At 41.5% G+C, this 21,413-nt stretch overlaps 1 protein-coding gene across 1 annotated transcript; it reads right to left on the bottom strand.

The window, feature by feature from the left end:
- Positions 1-24: 24 nt before the first annotated feature.
- Positions 25-21,100, bottom strand: lonp1 (lon peptidase 1, mitochondrial). Its single transcript, XM_084909384.1, has 21 exons — positions 20,338-21,100; positions 18,872-18,960; positions 14,947-15,066; positions 14,638-14,806; positions 11,571-11,684; positions 11,392-11,453; positions 10,927-11,056; positions 10,356-10,439; positions 10,196-10,264; positions 9,147-9,298; positions 7,928-8,066; positions 7,643-7,821; positions 6,846-6,933; positions 5,509-5,631; positions 5,314-5,430; positions 4,592-4,732; positions 4,185-4,350; positions 4,019-4,105; positions 3,664-3,791; positions 2,317-2,481; positions 25-1,754 (listed from the first exon to the last, which is right to left on the bottom strand). Exons 1-21 carry the CDS (start codon positions 20,866-20,868, stop codon positions 1,599-1,601), a joined length of 3,009 nt encoding a protein of 1,002 aa, XP_084765510.1. The 5' UTR covers positions 20,869-21,100; the 3' UTR covers positions 25-1,598.
- Positions 21,101-21,413: the final 313 nt, after the last annotated feature.

Genomic DNA, 21,413 nt, shown 5'->3' with positions numbered 1-21,413 from the left:
AAATGACCCAAAGCAGACAGGTGCTTACAAAGTGGCTTAGTCAAAGCCCAGATTTTATTTGCCTTTACCTGTAGGCACAGTTTTAAGGACAAACATGTGTTTCCTTGTCCAGACAAAAAGGAAAAGGCAACAAGTTCTTTAGAACTGAAGAAGCTTCTCGGATGAGAGGTGAAACGTCTTCAAGTAACTTAAAGAAGTCCAGACGCTTTTCTTTGCAAGCTCCTTTGACTACGATGACCTGGATGACTGAGAACCTTCACAGACATAGCAACAAGTTCTTAATTACTGTTATCCCAAGATTATCTACATTGAGCAAATCTGTAGTGTCTGACATATAACCACACACTTTAAAATACATAATGGATAATACATGTAACATACATAAGCTTCTACTTGTCAGGGTTGCTTGAGTATCAGCAGCTTTTTATTTGACCAAACAGACGCCTGACAGGATGTTAAAGCTGATTTGAACCTGATCTCTTCCACAGAGTTTTCAGTGGGTTATCTTGTGGTGAACTGTTGTATTTGAGATGTACTCTAACACGGTGCTAACTGTGTATGGGCTCAATTCAATTCCAATAATAGAATCACAATAGATCTTCGTAGCCACCTTTTTTGCTCCAGCACTGCATAGGTCTATGACAGTCATATAGCAGAAATTAAAAAAAAAAAAAAAGTTACTTTGAAACTTACTTTAAGTCATTATTTGATGGGTTTTTAACTTTATTAAAAATGCAAAAGAAGGAAGTAGCTTTGGTGCAGAAAAGCTGCGTGAGTTGAAAGTAGAACATCTAACACTTTATTCTTTGGAATGCTCTGGCATTTAAATAGCATTAATCTGAGTGATCAGTCAAAGTTTTTTACACTCCGTTTATCTTTCTCATCATGTCTGATTCAAACTTGACTGTTTGCAACACTTTTGGATCATTTGTTGTCATTTTTATCTAATTACATACTTCTTTTTTAAAATTATAAAGTTGAAACAAGCACTTTAATTGCTCACCAAGAGTACAAAAGTGGTTTATAAATCCCAGTCCATTTAACTTAATCAAACCATTAAAAATGCCCTCACACAGTCAGAGGTGGGCTAGAACGGGCAACAGCATTCAGTTATGTCTGTTTATTGTTGATTTCAACATCATCATCCTGACATCTGGTATACTACAAATGCACAAAATCTATGAAAGAGTCCATCCAGAGGCCTGGGTGAACAAGCTGCCTGGCAGCAAAGTCCTCAATCTGACTTCTGCTAATCAGTGACATGGTCACGTGTTACCGTCACCATTTGACTTTCCGTGTCCATATTTGGCACATTTCAGTTCAGTGTTGTTGTCTCCGTCACAGTAAAGTCTTCTATGGTAACTAAAACAGGATCATGTGCGAGTGACCAACAAGGCTGCTGCTCCACTGTGATACTGCAACAGATGATGTAGTGCCAAGTCTCTATAACAGGACCTCAGAGTCCATTCAGTCAAAAAGTAATAAGTTGATTTCACCATGTACGACGAGAATGACACCGCTTTTGCTGTTGGGTAATAAATAGGTACAGAGTTGTCAAGTGCCATCTATCTTGGTCAGGTGCTATAGTTGAAAACAGGCTAAGACTCGTTCTGTGGAAAGACGATGGGGTAGATTTGACTGTAGTGATCCACAAAGTGGACCTCCAAGCCCTGAGTGATGTAGTCTGGCAGGTCCGAGAAATCTTTCTTGTTCTCAACTGGAAGGATGATACAGGTCACACCAGCACGACGAGCCTGACAGAGGAGCAAACGAGCAAAGTTAACTAAAAGTGATTCCAAGTGATTTCTCTGAAAGTAATCATAATTTTTTGTTCACATGACAGACAGCTAACACACACACACACACACGCACACACACACGCGCGCGCACGCTTCTGGTGACTTGCCACTATTGTCCTGGGCTAGTGTAAGCTCCATTTCAACACTTATTCAACACAAATAATTGTGTTATTCTGTTAAATGAACACACTTTATTACAGTCTGGCAGAATGGATAAGACTTGTTGCTCAGCTGCCACAATAATGCAACTGTTTCATTATTGTTAGCCACAGACATGACCTGCTAGTATATGGCTAATGTAGCTATCGAGCAATAGCTACTCTTTAAACAGCTAACATTAATATGTGTGCTGGCCATGTTAACATTTATGATACCTCTTCAGAGTTGCTGAAATGGGAGCTGTACTGACCTCAAAATCCTTCATGAAGCTGTTTTGTGAGCATCAATTACTTTAGCTTTTAGTTAATGAACGATATCCATGTTAAAGAAATGAGCAAAGAATATTTGTTGTACATACAGCAATAGTCTTCTCTTTGATCCCTCCTACTGGTAGTATTTTGCCCATCAGAGACACCTCACCAGTCATGGCTACATTCTGACGCACGGGCTTGTTGATTGCCAGGGACAAGAGTGCCGTGACAATAGTGCAACCAGCGCTTGGTCCATCTTTTGGAGTTGCCCCCTAGAAACAAGTGAAAATAGACAGGAATGAGCACTGCCAGCCACAGTTCAGTTCTACCATTATCGCAAGAAGCATCAACAGGATATTTCTGGTTCATGCATTCATTACATTATTATTGTAGGCTGTAGGCTAAAAAGTATAGCCTTTATCTTTCTTGCTGCAGCAAGGCTTTTAACTGACACTAACATAAGTTAGAACTAATTAATTAGTTGCTTTATATTATTATTTTATTTTAAATAATCAGGCCCCATCTTATCTTAATGACCTCATAGTACCATATCACCCCATTAGAGCACTTTACTCTCAGACTGCAGGCTTACTTGTTGTTCCTAGAGTATTTAAAAATAGAATTGGAGGCAGAGCCTTCAGCTTCAGCCCCCTCGAATAGAATAGAATAGAATAGCCCTTTATTGTCATCGTACATGTACAACGAAATTATGGGTGCTGCATGCCAACTGTGTGGGAATAAAATATAAATGGTAGACAGGAGGAATAAATAACAAGCAGGAGAAATGTATACAAACAATAGACGACCACAAATTGGAGAACAAAGTGCTTGGAAGCAGTGGAAAAGGACTTGGTCTGAGTATAGAGTCTATGTGTGAGTGACCTTAGTGATGAAGGTTACTCAGACCATGATCAGATTGGTGAGGTGGGTGGGTAGGAGTGGAGTGTAGGGTGGGCAGTGTTTGTTAACAGTCCGAATGGCCCAGGGGAAGAAGTTGTTTGTGAGTCTGGAGGTCGCCTGTGCACCTGTTCTCTCTTCCCAGTCAGGATTCAGGAGACAGACACCATCTCTACTTTTAAGATTAGGCTTCAAACTTTCCTTTTTGCTAAATGATATAGTTAGGGCTGGATTAGGTGACCCTGAATCCTGCAATAGGTGTAGGCTGCTGGTGGATTCTCATGATGCACTCAGTCAGTCTAACCTAATTGGTTGTGGCAGACGGCCTCCCCCTCTGAGCATGGCTCTGCTCAAGGTTTCTTCCTATTAAAAGGGTTTTTTTTCCTCCCACTGTCATCAAAATACTTGGTCATACCGCACCACCTTATTGTTGGGGTTTTCTCTGCAGTGTTGTAGGGTCTTTACCTTACAATATAAAACCCCTTGAGACAACTGTTGTGATTTGGCGCTTTATGAAATTTAAAATAAAATGGAACTGAAATGAAATAAATGGTTACCTCAGGGACGTGCAGATGCAGGTGGGAGTTGATGAGGAAGTGATTCTCCGGTTCCTGAGTCATAAGGAATGCTCTGGCGAAGGTTGAAGCGATCTTCGCACTTTCCTTCATAACATCACCCAGCTGACCTGCAGGACACCCACATCTTTAGTATCAGTTTACCTGCATTTGTTAAGGATCATGTTTTTAAAACCTCTGAAATGGTTTGAAGACTTCCTGACTCTGTTTCTCCTATGACCAATACACAAAGCTCAGATTATGTTTGTAAAGGACTAACTGAGCGAACAATGTTTTTTCCCTATACCCACACACTGTTTTCAATGCGGTGGCGCAAGATGGGAAACTCCTGACAGACCTGTGACCTCCAATGAGCCCTCTCCTTTAGAGTCCGCTCCTCCTGGAGGCCGGCGGAGTGAAGTCTCGATGAACAGCGTCGATCCTCCTGCACAGGAGATAAATGCACACTCAGTACAGGTAACTTTTGCTGGTGCTGTGTGCGCGTGTGTGTCTCTCTTTCTCACCCAGTGCGGTCCAAGCCAGCCCCATAACCACTCCCGGTGGAGTGACATCATACATCCGATCAACTGTGAAAATAGGTTTACCCACAAACTCCTGCAGGTTTTCAGGAGTGACCATCACTCCGGTTTGTTCACCATTCACAATACAGAACGCCACCTTACGGAAAACCTGTGGGCAATAAACGAAGAACAATAAGGAGATAAATAATAGATAAAAAAATCGGATGACACAGAAAAAAAAAATCTTTTTTGGCACAACTGCTATTAAAATGAAAAAGGACATTTTTGTCACAAAGAACCAGCAACTACATACACACATTATATTCATACCACTACTCCCAGCAAAGAAGTCTTTAGCTTCTGTTACAAGCAGAATGTTGTTTTCTGAGTGCACTTTTACAATATTTTACCTTTTCAACTTGTTTCTGCAGGTTCCTGACTCCAGACTCCCTACAGTACTGCTTGATGAGCAGACTGAGAGCATCAGATGAGATTGAAGCCTTCTCCTCTGTCAGACCACAGAGTGAGCGCAGCTGTGGCACCAAGTAACGCTACACACAGAAAAGAAAAAACAAACAAAAAAAATACTCTGAGGTTGAGCCAAAAGAAAAGAAAAAGCTAATATGCAATGCCTGCCCATCCATCCATCTCTTCCACTTATTAAAGGACGTGTCCACTACCCGCAGGAGGTGCTGTAGGGGTCGGGTGCACTGTCTATGCTGGGAGGCGGCCAAGGGCAGAAACCTTGTGTCAAAATCATTATTTCAATTTTACAATACATGGGATGCAAAGCCCAAATATTGAGATTTCCCCTAAATATTAAGCTACACTGGGCTAGCTCTTTAATTCTGAGTGATCATATTTATCCTAAACATTTCTATTCTGATGGTAATTAAAATAGTTAAAATTAAATCGAACTGAACTGAAGTAACTGGCCCTTCCACTGGGAGCAAGAGCTTGTGGAATGGTTTAATGAAGATTAAAAGTTCACATCATATTCTGTCACCTTCGCCGTTATTACACCACCACAATGAAAACACCCACTGTGGTAATATATTTAAACAAATTGTGTTCATCCCTTAACAGAGCTTTACAGACATTGTAACGTGTAACCCGCATTTGCAGATTTTACCTCAGCAATAGCCAGTTTCTCCTGAGCCACATATCCAGAAACGTTGATCATCTCCATTCTATCCCTGAGTGGCTCTGGGATGGTGTCTATCACATTGGCCGTGCAAATAAACAAAACCTTTACAGGAGGAGAGACGGTGCACATTAAAACCACATATTATGAGGAGCTGTGGAGCACTCGTTACACAGTACCTACCTTTGACAAATCGACAGGAACATCCAGGTAGTGATCAAGAAAGTTGGCATTCTGCTCAGGGTCCAGGAGCTCCAGCAGAGCAGAGGATGGATCGCCCTGGTAACCACGACCCATCTTATCAACCTGGTAATGACACGGTATGAACATCATCACATCATTTTATCACCAGTTATATAACTATTGATGAAACTTGGAAACCAACAACTCCATGCCAACCGGTTAGATCACAAAAATCAGTGCACAAGGTTCACTTGCAGACCTGGCGTGACAGTTTGGATCCATGAAAATAATAATTTGAAAATATGTCCTATGTGCATATTAAATATTTTCTAAATATGTAGGACTGCTTTCTGTCTTTGGTGTAATATTGTTATAATTAGACAAATATTGTTTTAGAACAGTGCTGACAAACTAGTTAATCCCTTTTTTACTTAATAGGATGTAATAATTAAAGAATTTCTCATTATCAGGTTGCTCTACAATCTCCTTGAAAAGCCTTTGGCTGAGCCAGAACAGGGACGCACTGTTGCCTCACAGCAAGAAGGTCGGGGTTTGAATGCATCATCTGGGCAGGACACTTCTATGTGCATTATCCTAATGTCTGTGTGGGTTAAATACAATCAGTTTTATTTCTATAGCACCAAATCACAACAACTGTTACTCAAGGCACTTTACATTATAAGGTAAAAAAGCTAGTTTAATACCGAAAAAAGAGAGAACCCCAACAATCAGATGACCTCCTATGAGAGATAAAGCACTTTATGATTGCACTATGAAACACCTGTCTCAAGTTACGTTAATTAAATGGGCTACACAGATAAACTATCCCCCAATGTGTGTTGTAGCAGGAACAGGACGTGATACTGTATCAGCTCAGCAAAGTGAAAAAAAAGTAAAAAATATGACAGAAATCCAGAGCAGTATGAAGCCTGAGCTTCTACTTTACCCAGCCTATAAACTATCACACTGCTGTTTGACTTACTGATGGTCCCTGAACAGGATTTCAGCTGCAGAGATCTCTCAAACTGCTATCAGCAAAACAACTCAGTGGCTTTAAATTAATTTGACAGTTTCTCCTTTTACTGACTGGGCATTTTTTGATATAGAGTGCATGATTTTAGTACTGCCATGAACAATATACTACAGAACGTTATAGTTATAGATGTCATTCAGTGCCAGATTATATGAAGCAAAAATATCCGTTTGTCAAAGTGAAGCTAAAACATTGTATCAGCACAACAATCGCACATGAACAGATGGCCTTCATATTAATGTTGCTTTGGTTACGTTATGCTGAAATCAACAGACAACTACAAGAGCATCATCACAACACTCACCTCATCTATCAGCACCAGAGGATTTTCCGTTTTGGTTTTCTTCAGACACTGAATTATCTTTCCCGGCATTGCTCCAACATATGTCCGTCTGGATACACACACATGCAATTTTTACAGTGAGTGATTTTTATCGTCTTCCTCAAAATGAAAGTTGAATTGTTGCCATTTGGACACAGAGGAGAAGACCAGGACACACTGTGGATGTTTCCATTAATCCGTAAGAGATCTACAATTACAGAAGGTCTTAAACTGGTTCAGAGAAGCACAGAGAGGCAACCTGAAAGTGGCATCCAGCCAAATTTAATTCAGGGAAGATTTCACTTTTCCTTTATAAAGTCAAGCAGCCACTTAAGTTATTACTCTACCATTCGTACCTGTTCATCAGTGCCATCCCTCATGTCAGCAGGAAAGCAGAGAACGTACAATTCAAAAAGTTTTGCTCTAAAACACTTGTACAGTTTAGGTAAACAGTACTTTAAGTTCCTAGCAAAGCGCCGCCCTATCATTTTTCATTCCATAGTTAGTAGTGACATTAAAAATTCCACCATGATTACAAATTTTGGTGAAGAATACACTAATACTGGCCAATTAAAATAACTAAACGACTCAATCCACAGCACTCCAAGTTTTTTGTTGCGTGGATGTGTGCACAGTTGCCTTTTTTGATCTTGATTTGCATCCCACATTTAATTCTACCATTATCTGCCCTTGTGCAGGATGCCACCTTCTCTGCACATGATACCGACAATGTAATCCAGGATAAGGTCTCTCAGAAATAACAGTAGCACAGATCATACCTGTGCCCCTTGATCTCAGCCACATCTGTCATGCCTCCCACGCTGAACCTGAAGTATTCTCTGTTGAGAGCTCTGGCTATTGAGCGGGCGATGGAGGTCTTTCCTACACCTGGAGGACCGTAGAAACACAAGATCTTCCCCTGGGTGGTGCCACGAAGCTGGCTCACTGCTATAAATTCCTGTAAAAAGAAAGATGTTCATTTCTATAAAAAAAGGATCCACTGTTCTGTGGGTGTGGATATATCTGATGTATCAAATACAGAGTATTAGAGTGTATGTGCGTACCAGTATGCGTTTCTTAGCATCATCCATTCCATAATGGTCTTCTTCCAGGACTTCTTTCGCTCTGTCCAGTAACAAGTTCTCTTCACTGTTGGTACCCCAGGGCATGCTGGTCAGCCAGTCTAGATAGTTACGGGTTACACTGAAACAAACAGTAGATTCCTGATTACTGCAAATAGTCAATAAAACAAGCAGATGGACAGCCAATGTTAAAACAGATGGAGCTTTGCTACATGGAGACGTAGTTAGGAGCAGCATATGAATAAAAAGTTTGACAACATTAAGCCCATTAAGTTATTTTTAACAGATGCCGCATGCAGCTAAACTTTAAAACACTGTAATACCTAAAATGGAAATAAACAGTTCATTCTGAAAGACCTGTGGTTTTTCTCTTTTGAATATTTATTGTTTCTTATCTAATTACTCAATTGATCGATGGAATAATCGAGAGATTACTCAATTACTAAAATAATCAATAGCTGCTGCCCTAACTGAGATTTCCTTTCTCATAAATGTTCTAATTTCTTTATTTTGTTCCTCTTCATCTTCTCTCCTTTGTCTCTCTTTACGTAAGCTCATCATACTGTCTCGACTCATTTACTTCATTTAAACTCAAAGAGAAAGAGGACTAAGGAGAAAGGAGGCTGCCAGGGGAGCTGTGACTGGAGATACACAGGTGTTCGCTTTGTGACATCTTTTATACACCAGTAATGTATAAGAGTGGTGTGACACACAGCTGGAGTGCATAAAATATGGTGGGAGCAGAACTACATCAAATAAAATGCAAAACACGTCACGTCTACCTGATGTTTCTATAAAACTGCAGCTAAAAAGCAAAGATGCCTCATTTTGTTAGAAAATGGAGCGATAAAAGGAAGTGAGGGTGCGCGAACCAAGTCTCCAAGGTAACATGTTAGCCAGGAGACTGTTTTAGTGATTGGGTTCATTAGATACTGCATAAGTGCAAATACCAATGCAATCACACACACACACGTGCGCACACGCACCATGGAGCAAAGAGGGGTTCAGATAACACGTGTTAAAGTATCCTTAGCCAAACTCTGCTTCCTCTTCCTCTGTTCTATTTTCCAATAGCATAACTACATAAACTACATTTCCCTCTATTCTGTTTAGTAGTTTTCAAGTTGACTCCTGTTTTGTTTTTAGTGTAAAGTGGTATTGTGGTTCAAAGGCCTTTGAAGACTAAAACAAGACAACTAACTTGAACTCTGATGAATGGTTGTCCAGAAGACCCAGCTTGTTGAGTTCTTCGTTGATCACATCCATTATATGCTGCGGGACCGTCCTATCTTTGAGTCTTTCACGAAACTTCTCCTCAATAGCATCTTTGTCCTCCTTTTCCAGACCCAGCTCCTAATGACAAAAACACAGAATATTTTATGAGCCACATCTTCACACACCTGCTGCATCCACGGCGCATGCTCCTACTGTACTCTGAGTGCAGCTCACATTTTCTTTGCCTATGATAAAGATAAAATTATGCATTTAAATCTGAAATTGTGTATGCACCTGCCAAGAGAACAATACCAAAAGCATATAAATGGAAAATTTGGTTCAAAGTACACCAGACAGGTGATTTGATGTAGTATGCAGTCATTTAAGCCCCTTCTCCATTAGTACCTACTCACATCCACTCAGCACAGTTTTCAATTACGTCATGCTGTAGTACCTGGTACCAGGTACTTTTTTAGTACCTGCTCGCCCGGGGTTCCAAGCGATACGAGCAGGTGCTAAAATGTGACGTCAGACGACTACATGCCACTACATGGCTGATCATTTGATGAGTTCCCGAAAATCAAATCTGCCATTTTTGAAACCTCAAAACAAGAAATGGCTACAAAAACATCGCCGTGATCCCAGAGAATTACAAAATGCCACAGACCGAGCTGCAGGTATATTCTTGCCTCAACGTCCACCTTTGTTGTAGCATTCGTGTCGCATACTAATTACCTCGCGGGACGCTCTGACGACATGCGTGTCAGATAGCACTGTCTGTAAAAGAAAACTGGTCGATCTAAGTTGAATCGTGGCGAGTCGATCGGAGTAGGTACTAACGGAAAAGGTGCTTTAGGTGTCAGCTGTGCCGGATTGAGACTACTGGCTTGTAAGACGTGTCTTAACAGTATGCTGACAGCTGACTGCTGCAAGTCCCCAGAGTTTTTGAGAGCCCAAGTGTTTCTCCTGAATGACTTTGGGTCTGTCAGGCAAAGGGAAGACAGAGGTGGTCTGTCACAGATCAGTCTGGTGTACCTTCTTAATAATCTTGAGCTGCTCCTGCAGCAGGTACTTCCTATGGGTTTGTTTGATCTTCTCTTCCACCTGAGAACATAGAAGAGACACGGATGAATGGCCAAGGGTAACAACCTAAGCAGAAGTTATTTAATACTTCAACATTATGATGACGTCTGACCTCACGACCCAAGCGCTGCTGTAGCTTACTCAGCTCGTACTCCTTCTTGAGTAAAGACAGAGCCTTGTAGAGACGTTTCGGGATCTGCATGGACACAGAAACAGGACTCAATGAACTGCACACAGAACAACTTAAAGACCATATATTGTGAAATTTCAAATTATTATGCAGAATGCCCTTTGACCATATCCAATAGTTTTTTAATGAACAGAACTCTGCTACACTGATTTCATGAAATAGAACAGCAGAGTTGGAGATGAGAATACGTTTCTGTAGTAATCTCTCAGTAACAAAAAAAAACAAAAAACAAAAAGCGCTGCTTTCTTGATTTATTATTATTTTGTATGAGAAAAGCGTTTCTTAATAAGTCTGTACACACGCATAAACGAGGGTATTAGAATCAAATAAAGACACTGCACTCAGAGTTGACAATCAACTGGACACTATTAGTGTATCAAAAAACAAGTTTTAGGATAAGAAAAGGAGTCACGAGTTAGCAAGTCACTGGTTGCTCTGGACAATGCTCACACACTGAGTGTCATAAAGGTCTATAAGCAGGCAGACTGCTCACATTAGTCTCCTCCAGGACGTCTTGTAGTTCATGCGATTCAGCTCCCGTCAGAGCTGCTCCCATATCGCTGAGATAGATGGGGTTATCAACCACACGCTGACCAGCCTGCATCATCTGAAGGACCGACTCTCTGGTTCACACACAAACAAGCACATTTCAGAAAACTTCCCTTTCATCAATACTACAGTTGGATTTTGTTTTCATCCCGACAGCCTGGTACTAATATAAACATCTGACTTTAAAGTGTTTTCATCGGCAAATTAGAAAACAGCCTAATTCAGCATCAGCTGAAAAGGTGCACCGAGCACAGATTGCCTGGACATTGCTTTAAGATGTTGAGTGCAGAACACCCTTACTAGGTTTATAGAATGGAAACCTGAAACTACAAGCAGTATAAAGTAAAAAAGTAAAGTAAAATGAAAGTTTACAGATTGCATATGATAAAACTGAAATGGTAGAACTGACCTGTAGAGCGGGTTAAGTGCAATGATGTCTCTGATGGTCTTTACTATCTCTGCTGTCAGCGCCTGTAGAACACATGACATTACAGACGTGTGTGTCAAAGAATGACAGTTTAATTTTTTTTAAAAATCACTTGATTGAAGATGATGTAATAACACGCTACTTTGATGCGTTTTCTGTACCTTGACCTCCTCGGTGACGGTGAACTGTTCATGCTGAACATTGTCCACTTCGACCATCAGGATGTTGGAGGAGGGCAAAGGTTGAAGCTCTGGACTCAGGTCTGCCTCTGATATCTGAATAGAACAAAAATAATTACTATCAATGTGGAAAGAACTGTAAAATATAAATATTACTATACCCATCACTAATGACACATTATCAAAAACCAAGATGCACAGCTTGGTGGACACTGACTGAGCCAAATAGTTTAAAACCATCCTTAACAAATGTAGGTCATGTTGAAAGCTTACACACTTCTATAAAGGGAACTTTTTTTTTTTTTTTTTTTTTTAATCTACTTAAGCTGCCAATATACCCTCCGCTGTGGTTGCTTCATGCACCGCCGCATCATCATCATCACACAGATGCAGTGATTTATACCCCCAGTTAAGAAGCAAGAAGTCGCTGCAGTATTCTGTTAAACAATAGGTGTCGCCACTCAGATAAAACTGTCTAGCAGGACAAGCACAGAGATGAGTCCACTGTCAGAGGACATAAGAAGATCATTTGTAACGTCACTAAAGCTGTTTCTGTGCTGAGCTCTGAAACCTGACTGAAACTCTTCAAATAAACCATTCCTCCGCAGATGATCTGTTAGCTGTTCGGCAACTACTCTTTCAAGGATTTTTGAGATAAAAGGAAGATTGGAGATTGGCCTATAATTGGCTAAGACTGCTGGGTCAAGACATGGCTTTTTAAGTAAAGGTTTAACTACTGCCAGCTTGAAGGCCTGTGATACATAGCCGATTGTTAGAGATAGGTTGATCATATTTAAGATTGAAGCATTAATTAATAGCAGGACTTCTTTGAGCAGTTTTGTAGGAATTGGGTCTATAAGACATGTTGATGATTTGGAGGAAGTAATTAGTTAACTCAGAAAGATCAATTGGAGAAAAAGAGTCTAAATACATACCAGTGGTACGGAAAGCAACTGTACATAATGTTATGTCTGTGAGATGATTATGAGTAATTTTTTCTCTAAAGGTTAATTTTTTTGTGAAGAAGTTCATGAAGTCATTACTAGTTAACGTTAAAGGGATGGTTGGCTCAACAGAGCTCTGACTTTTTGTCAGCCTGGCTACAGTGCTGAAGAGAAACCTGGGGTTGTTCTTATTTTCTTCAATCAGTGAAACTATTTCCAAATGATGATCTTCTAAGTTTGTGATGTGCCATTTCCTCTCCAGCTTACGAGCTACCTACTTTAAGGTGTGTGTATGAGAGTTATACCAGAGAGTCAAGTACGTCTGATTTGAGGCTCTATTGTTCACAGGAGCTACAGTATCCAGAGTCGTACGTAGTGAGGACTTAAAATTATAAACAAGATAATCAACCTCTCTTGCAGTAGTGTTCAGTTAGCTGCTCTGCTCTGTGTTGTTACAGGGCAAGGTGATAACAGCGGGTGGATTATATCCTTAAACTTAGTTACAGCAGGTTCAGAAAGACATCTACTGTAATGAACTCTACTCCCCACTGCTGTGTGATCAATTATTTTAAATTGAAATGTTATTAGGAAATGATCAGACAAGAAAGGGGTTTTCAAGAAACTCTCAAAATGTTCAGTTTCTATATCGTATGTTACAACAAGATCTAGAGTGTGATTAAATCATAAACACCAATTTCAAACTGCTCCAACATCTTCCTCTGTGCATGTCTCTGAGCTTCTGTTCAGGATTAATATTAAAATGGAGCTAAACCATAACCGTACAGTTGTGTCTTAAACCCGGCTGCGACGGCCGCTGTTCAATACCCCAAGTTACAGAAATCAAGATGTGCACAAACGACCGACGGGACACAAAGATTGTGGGTGGCTGTAGCTCAGGTGGTAGAGCAGGTCAGCCACTAATCAGAAGGTCGGTGGTTCGATCCCAGGCTGCCTCCTGGCTGCATGCCAAATATCCTTGGGCAAGATACTAACCCCATGTTTGCCTACTGGTGGTGGTGGTCAGAGGGCCCGGTGGCGCCTGTGTCCGGCAGCCTCGCCTCTGTCAGTGCGCCCCAGGGCAGCTGTGGCTACAATGTAGCTTGCTATCGCCAGTGTGTGAATGGGTGAATGACTGAATGTAGTGTAAAGCGCTTTGGGGTCCTATGGACTAGAAAAGCGCTATACAAATGCAGGCCATTTACCATTGTGTCTCACGACGCAGGGTGTGTGAAAATCGTCAAGCGACAACTACGACACAAGCAACACGGCACCGTGAAAGCGCCTTACACTGTGATTATATACATTTGGGGGAAATCTGATCAAACCTGCCATGCTTTTTTATAGCAGGTTTAGTGTGCTTGTGAACCCTGTGCTTAGAAACGATGCTGGTTTAGTCTATATGTGGTTACCTTGAAGTTTCCTGCAGTTAGGCATGTGCAAGGAAGCATTACCTAAACAATGCTGCTGTGTTGGTTTAACCTCAGGCTCCACCGTTCCTGTTAATGACTTTTTCTTTGTACTGTTTTGCTTACACATAACTTTATGTAAAAGCACGCCCCCTTGGACCACCGCATACAGTTAATAGTGGTGCAACGGATCAAAACTCTCACAGGATCACGGTTTTAAGTCACGGATCGGATCAATTTTCGGATCAGCAAAAATAGAAGAAAAAAAAAAAAATTCGACTCGCCATTTACTTATTTTAGTATTTTTGCCTATTAAAAAACATTCAACTGAAGACTCATTCCATGCACTTATATAAAAACAAATTAAGGTGCAATATGGACATTATGGACCATGCTGGGCATCCTCTTATCCTCTGCATCCTCTGCACACGGCCATAAACAACCAGAGGAGTCTGTTCAGTGACAGGTTGCTTCTCCCAAAGTCAAGGACCAGCAGACTTAAAAAGTGGAGTGGGATCGGTTCGGATTTCAGAAAACTTCAACCGTGATCCGTTGCACCACTAACAGTTAATTTAAAGCCGAGAACAACTTAAGAGGAGGTCCAAAAGAAAATGAACGCTGTGGTGAAATGAATCTTTGTGTCCTTCTCTCGACTGCGCGCATAGAAGGCATGTGTGATATTAGGCTCCTGTTACTCACCTTGTCCTCAAGCTGCTCTGGCAGAGAACTGAGATGGTCCTTGCGGCTGCGTTTGGTTTTGCGTCTTTGTGTAGGTTTCTGGTGGGACTCTGGCTCAGACTCCAACTCTGACACAGTTGAAGCTATTTCCTCTTCAGGCTCCACCTGCAGCTGTTTTGTGATCCGGATCCTTACAGCCCAGATGATATACAGAAGAAATAACATACATACTCATAAGTGAGAGCACTGTCTCCAGAGTTCTAATGAAACCAATCCCTATGCCCTTTAACCTAAAATTTCTCACCCACCAGTAATAGCAGTACATCTAACCTGCGGTGTCCCATGACAATCATCCTCAGCTTGTCTCCCAAGTCCTGCATCTCATGAATCTGAACAAAGGTTCCTGTGGTGTAGATGGCATCTATAGACTCCACTACATCCGACTCGTTACTGCAACAGACAGAAAGACATGTTTACTATCAAAACACCAGACAGAGAGCAGGTCTCTTAAATGGACTTGTCCAGGAAAATGAAACAATGCTTTTATCAGGTGGATAAATTGATCAGTCAGTCACCTAGACTGCAGAAACACAAAACAACCTGGTTGTTAAATCAAAGATAAGGCAGACGAAGAGAAACGCAGACGCAAACGCTGAAGCATCTACGATGGCAGAAGCACAAATGGAAATGGTCATCACACCAAAAATAACAATCTTGCAAAGACCAAAAAATGAGCTTGAAAAAGCCAGAAGACCAAATCCTGAAAAGTCTCCTGTGGCACAAGCTCAAAATGAAATGTTGGTGAAACCAAAGAAAACAAAAAAGCAAAAAGAGTGGCTGAAGAACCAAGAAGACCAATTACTCGGGCATATGCCCGCACTCTTGTTGAAGCTCAAAACAACATAGGTGATGGAACAAACCCGAGAAATAAAGAAATGCAAGAAAACACTGAAGCCACTTCTGAAAGGGAAAAAGCTGAATCCCTCACTATCTCAAAAGCAAAGGAGGGCATAAATATGGAAAGAGAGGGAAACGTGAATAACCCCAGCAGACCAAACCCTGGGCCTAATGGAGGGACTTGGCAATATCAGCCCAATCCCACATTTAGACCCCATCAGGGCAGTGTCCAGTTTAATCCATGGCACGAGATGCTGCTCTCAGACAGCAACTGGAAGTCTCCCAGAGCCATCAGAACGCCCTTTATTGGAAAATGGTAGCTGCTAACAAGAGGGCCTCTTATTACCAGTTTCAAGTGAACAACCTTCATGCACAAATGCACGAGAACAAGAGAAATTCTGAGGAAACGATTAAAGACCTCATAGAGCAGCTGGAGGAGGCTTCTAGTAATAAGCCCAATAACAACAGTGAGACAGAGGCTCTCACAAATGACAGTGAAGCAATTGTCAAACTTGATGAGGTGATGGTTACCCTGCAGGAGGCTTCACACACACACACACACACACACACACACACACACACACACACACACACACACACTGTAGGCCTGACGTCCTCTAAGGAGGCTGAATTTGAGGTCCAATGTAGGAATCAACAAGAGCAGATAGAGCTGCTGCAGAAACAGCTCCTAGCAGCTGAAAATCAACTCAAAGAACAGGACATTAAACATAGGCAGGAGCAGGAGACAGTCGACACAGAAATCAGTGACCTCAAATCCCAGCTCTGCTCCAACAAGGCCCTTCATGATTTGAAGGTAGAGACTCTTAAGCGGGAGCTGAAAGAAGCCAAAGCTTCCTCACTTAAAATCCCACAGCAGCAAAATCCACCGATGCAAATGAAATGTCAAAATCTGAGCCTCTGAAAGAAAAAGACACTGAAGAACAGGAGAAGACGAAAAAAGAGGACTCACTGCCATCCACTGCAATGTCTCTGCAGGAGCCTCTGAAAGAAAAAGACACCACAGAACAACAGAAGATAGAAAAAGAAGAGTCAGCTGCATTGTCTGTACAGGAATCTTTGCAAAGACTACGAGATAAACAGAAAACGCTCACTGTGAAGGTGGCTGAACTCGAAACTGAAGTTAAGAGCCTGCCAGAGATACCACCAATTAAGAAGAAGAAGAAGAAGAAGAAGAAGAAGAAGTAGTGGAACTGGCTGCGTCGCCTTTTCACGTAATTGGTCTCAACCTAAAAATCATATTTATATACAACTAAATTGTCAGTGAACATTTGAACCCCACTCAGTCGAGACAGAAGGCCACCCCTTCCTGAGCCCGGTTCTGTCAGAGGTTTCTCCCTATTAAGAGGGAGTTTTTCCTCTCCACTGTCGCCAAGTGCTTGCTCATAGGGGATTTGGGGGCTTTTTTTTTTTTTTTTTTTTTTTTTTTTTTTTTTTTTTTAAAAAACACCAACCACTGATAAGCTCACTGACATCAAATTTAGGACTCAGCAGATATGGAAATGGATGATTTGTCATCAAGTGAGGAATCATTCATTTAAAACATATTTGCTGAGTCATATTTAGTTGTATATAAATATGATTTCTGGGACACTAAGGCCAATCACAGACTAATTTGGAAAATTGGGAAAAAAAATAAATTGGGAAAAAAAATAGATGTGTCATTGTTTCATATAGATTTCAAATAACATACCATTTGATGTCAACATACCTTTGTTACATATGCAGTGCTTGTGGTCTTATATTCTCATGATTCTGTTCATTTTATGAGTATATCCTTCTGCCTTGCTTCACATATTTACTGCTGCTTGGCTAGCTTTAGTCATGCTAGCATCAGCACAGGTAGAAACAGATAAACATCAGAGACATCGCATAGCTTGTGTTTATGTTCAGAGTAGGGCTGGGCCATATCATACCGTTCACGGTAATACCGGTATAATGTTGGGCAACGATAAGAAAATGAAATATCGCGATAGAATATGGGTAAAACGCGCATGAGCAGTGCCTTTGTTTTCATGCGCACATGGCGGTAAAAGCATGGCGGCGACGGAGAACGAGAAGGGCATGGTGTGGAACTGGTTTAGCTTTCGTCCATCAGATACAAAACAAAGCACTATTTTTGGTAGAGCATGCTTGCGGGCCGTCGTTATTACCGTGTTTTTTGGAAAATACGGCACACTTAAAATCAATCCTTTGATTTTTCTGAAAATCGACAGTGCCCCTTATAATCAGAGGTGCACATAAGTAGTCCGCAGGTGCGCATTCGCTGTCAAAATAAAAGACGTGCACCAGATAAGAAGGTGCAACGGCGGAGCCACGCGATGGTTTTACTGTTTGTCTGTCCGTAGTGTGGTTATATTAAATATAAGAGAAAGAGAGAACTGTAGAAGAAATTCTACAGTGACCATCAAAACAATAAAAAAATATTGTCATAAACAGTTTATTTTGCGACACCACGAAACAAACGATAGCGTAATATGATACCATAGACGTTTTCATATCGACATCCGATATATATCGTTATATCGAACAGCCCTACAGCAGCCTACACCTATTGCAGCATAAGTGAGATGCACAGTCCTGTGCAAAAGTCTTGAGCCAGTCCAGTCTTCTGATGTGAATAAAGTTTAAAGCAAACTTTTTAACAGCTATGAGATCCCTTTCTATTTCACCTGCAGTGCTGCATACAGTACAGGTACTGCCGCTTGGGAAACATAATTACCAGGGTTAGCCATTTCCCAAAGCCTTTGGTCTCACTGTGAGTGTTGGATAAATGGAATGCAATAGTGTTAGCAATTGCAGTATGTCTTTGTGAGCTCAATGGATCCATCGACATGCGGTACACACTGGCTCTTATGGACGTCTGAGTTGGCACTGGATGATTCACTTATTAATCACTGCACTATTTTTCTTGGCCCGCATTATACTGTAGCCTGAAGTCTGATGTTGCTCTACAGCACTCTTTGCGTATTATTTTTCTATACCACAATGATGACGTAGTGAATCAATTAGCATTCAGTTTCCCCCCAAGGCAAAGGAGAAGTGCTGACATCTGAAAGGATGGCAATTCTATGAAAATGCTTTAAGAAAACTTTGGTAACTTCTTCAGTCCGACCCCTCTGCTGTGATGCAGATGTCAAACTAAAAACGCCACTCAACTAGTATTCTATAGATTAATCCATCAACTAATTGAGTATAACAATAAATTATATTTGTAAAGTACACTCAGACTGTATAACCACATGGAGCAAAAACACACCACTGAGATCAGTATTCATCTTGAGGCATGCAACAACCTGGTGATCAGTAATTCAACTGGAGAAGTGACTTCCAAACTTACGCATCATCTCTCTTCATGAAGACTCCAGCATATGGCTGAGCCAGACGCACCTTCCTCCTCAGCAGTTCCATCAGTGCTTTGTTTTTAACCTGACATGAAGAGAGAAACATCACACACACTGGAATACAATAAACAGTAGTTTCCAGGGGTTGTCTGGAAAATGACCTTATCGGTTGTGAGACATTTTACTTTATTGACTAAATAAAGAAGAGAAACTAAGTCTTGATTTAAAAAAAGAAAAAAAAAACCAGCAGCAACAACAGCAAAAAACAATGTGCTATGCAACAGCATTTCTACCCACTCCTCACACACCTTTGTGGCAGTCACATGGTGTTCTCTTCAAAATGTGTAGTTTTAAACAGACTCTGAGATAATAATGGTAATGTGGCATTAAGTGAAATGAAGACACAATTCTACTTCTGAAGCACAATTTTAACAACCTTAATTAACCAGAGTTTACAGGTTATAAAACATATACACTATACATGACAGTAACTAAATGTTCCAAAGATTAGGAGCCACCACTAAAAAAAAAAAGGCTCTATCGCCTCTTCAGTTTAAGACTGGACTTCCTCTGATAACCTAAGGTGTACTAAGTTTTACCGAAGACCGTTTAAATGTCAAATCACTCTCAGTTTGTTGCGTGGTTGCGTCACCCTCATACCCTTCAACCACACCAAGTAGCGGACAGAATCAGTGTTGCCAACTTAGCGACTTTGTCGCTATATTTAGCGAGTTTTCAGACCCCCTTAGCGACTTTTTTTCTAAAAAGCGACTAGCGACAAATCTGGCAACTTTTTCTGGTGTTATTGGAGACTTATTTATGACGTCTTTTTGACGTGAAAGCGCGTATCGCTCTTACTCTCAACAAGCAGCGGTGCTGCCGTGGGCACCTCGCCCGTTCCAAAGCGCTCACGGGCGGAGGATAGTCCTCCCCCCGCTGCTATCAGGGCAGGAGATGTTCACACCTGTGCGTCCAAACTGCAAATGAATCGCGCATGAGCGAAGCCGCTGCTCCCGCACTGACTGTAAAGCAGTCAGTTCTTCTTTTACCGTTATGCTGTTTTGTGGATCACGAGGTTTAAAACTACTTATAAACACACACTCTCACACACAAAGTAACTCCACCAGAGTGCCAATTTCGGGTCACTTTTGCCGGTCCAAGCCCGGATAAAGGAGCAGGGTTGGAATTGTGACATTAAAAAAAACAATAATTGCTAAAAGAAATTTAATTTGTAGTTCTAAATAAACTCTAAATGCATTTAGGACATTTTTTACTCACTTTATGTCTCTTCCACGATGTTATTTCTCTCTCCAACAACGTAGGTTACAATTATATTAGCATGACCAATTATGCAAATTAGGCGATGACGTCATTTAGCGACTTTTAGGACAGCCAATAGCGATTTTCCTTACTGACTAGTTGGCAACACTGGACAGAATTTGCAAGGTTACATCAGGCTCACCTCGATGATCTTGATGAAGCGGGGGAACACCGGGTTCCTGCTAACGGCAACCAAAGGCACATTGGGAAACACCTCGGGGACCATCATGGGGGTGAGAGCCGTCATCTGAACCCCGTTGTAAGGTGCTCCGCCGTCTCCCCCAGGCTCTTCTCCCCCGGAGCTTGCGCCGTCCTCGCCATCCTGTCCAGAGAAGCCCGCACCTGCCCGGTTTCCATACATCCTACACTGAAGCGTATACGGTCCACAGCTCCGGGTGAGGACACTGTCTTGGAAGTGTGGAACGGCCCCGACACGTATCCACCGGCGAGGTCTGCCGGTCAGCCTGCTGGCAGCTGTCAGTGCTGTGGTGGGGGACGTGCATGTTTTCTGTGGGGTTCCGATGCTGGTGTAGAACCGCGCTGGCTGTTGCCGGCTCAGTGGTGATGTCTCGGTCAAGCGGGAGACAACGCCAGGCCAGTGTAGTTTAGCAACAAAAGCCGAATTTCTGTGCAGTTGTTTAGCAGCTCCTATCATCTTGACACAGCTGGCCATGTTTATCTGGAGCCTTCTACGGCTGCACGTGACGATCCGTCTTCCGTCCAATATTGATGACGTAGTGTTGCTCACGCAACGATTCGAGAACAGTGGCGTCAAACGTAAGGTCGGGGGCCAGAATCGACCGAGGAAAGACTCCTATCTAGTCTACCCTAAGGTTTCTGGGGGAAAAAATGATGAAGTGCATAGGTTTTACAGATTTTGTACTGACTGAAGACTTCACCAGCTGGCATTCATACTACTCCAAAATACTTAAAAAATTTAATGACACACAAAAAAATTCCCGTTTTCCCACTATCTAGTACAGAAATTTCTGGGAGTCTTTTGTTTTGATTTTTTTTAAAGCAAATCACAGTTTGTTGAAAGAAAGACAGAGAGCAAGAAGAGAGAGTTTTTGTTTTTAGAGTAAAAAAAAGAACAAAAACTTTATGTTTTATAAAGACAGGTCAGTCTGGGCAATGAGCTAGTAGAACTTTGTAATTTTACACATTTTTCATGAAGAAACACTGGGGACGTACTTGTGAAACATCTTTTTCTAATAC

The sequence above is a fragment of the Perissodus microlepis genome, chromosome 17 (genome assembly GCF_051167445.1).
Source record: "Perissodus microlepis isolate ML-2025 ecotype Zambia chromosome 17, ASM5116744v1, whole genome shotgun sequence".
NCBI lineage: Eukaryota > Metazoa > Chordata > Actinopteri > Cichliformes > Cichlidae > Perissodus > Perissodus microlepis.
The sequence above is the reverse complement of the archived record's forward strand: the minus strand, read 5'-3'. Positions and strand labels throughout refer to the sequence as shown.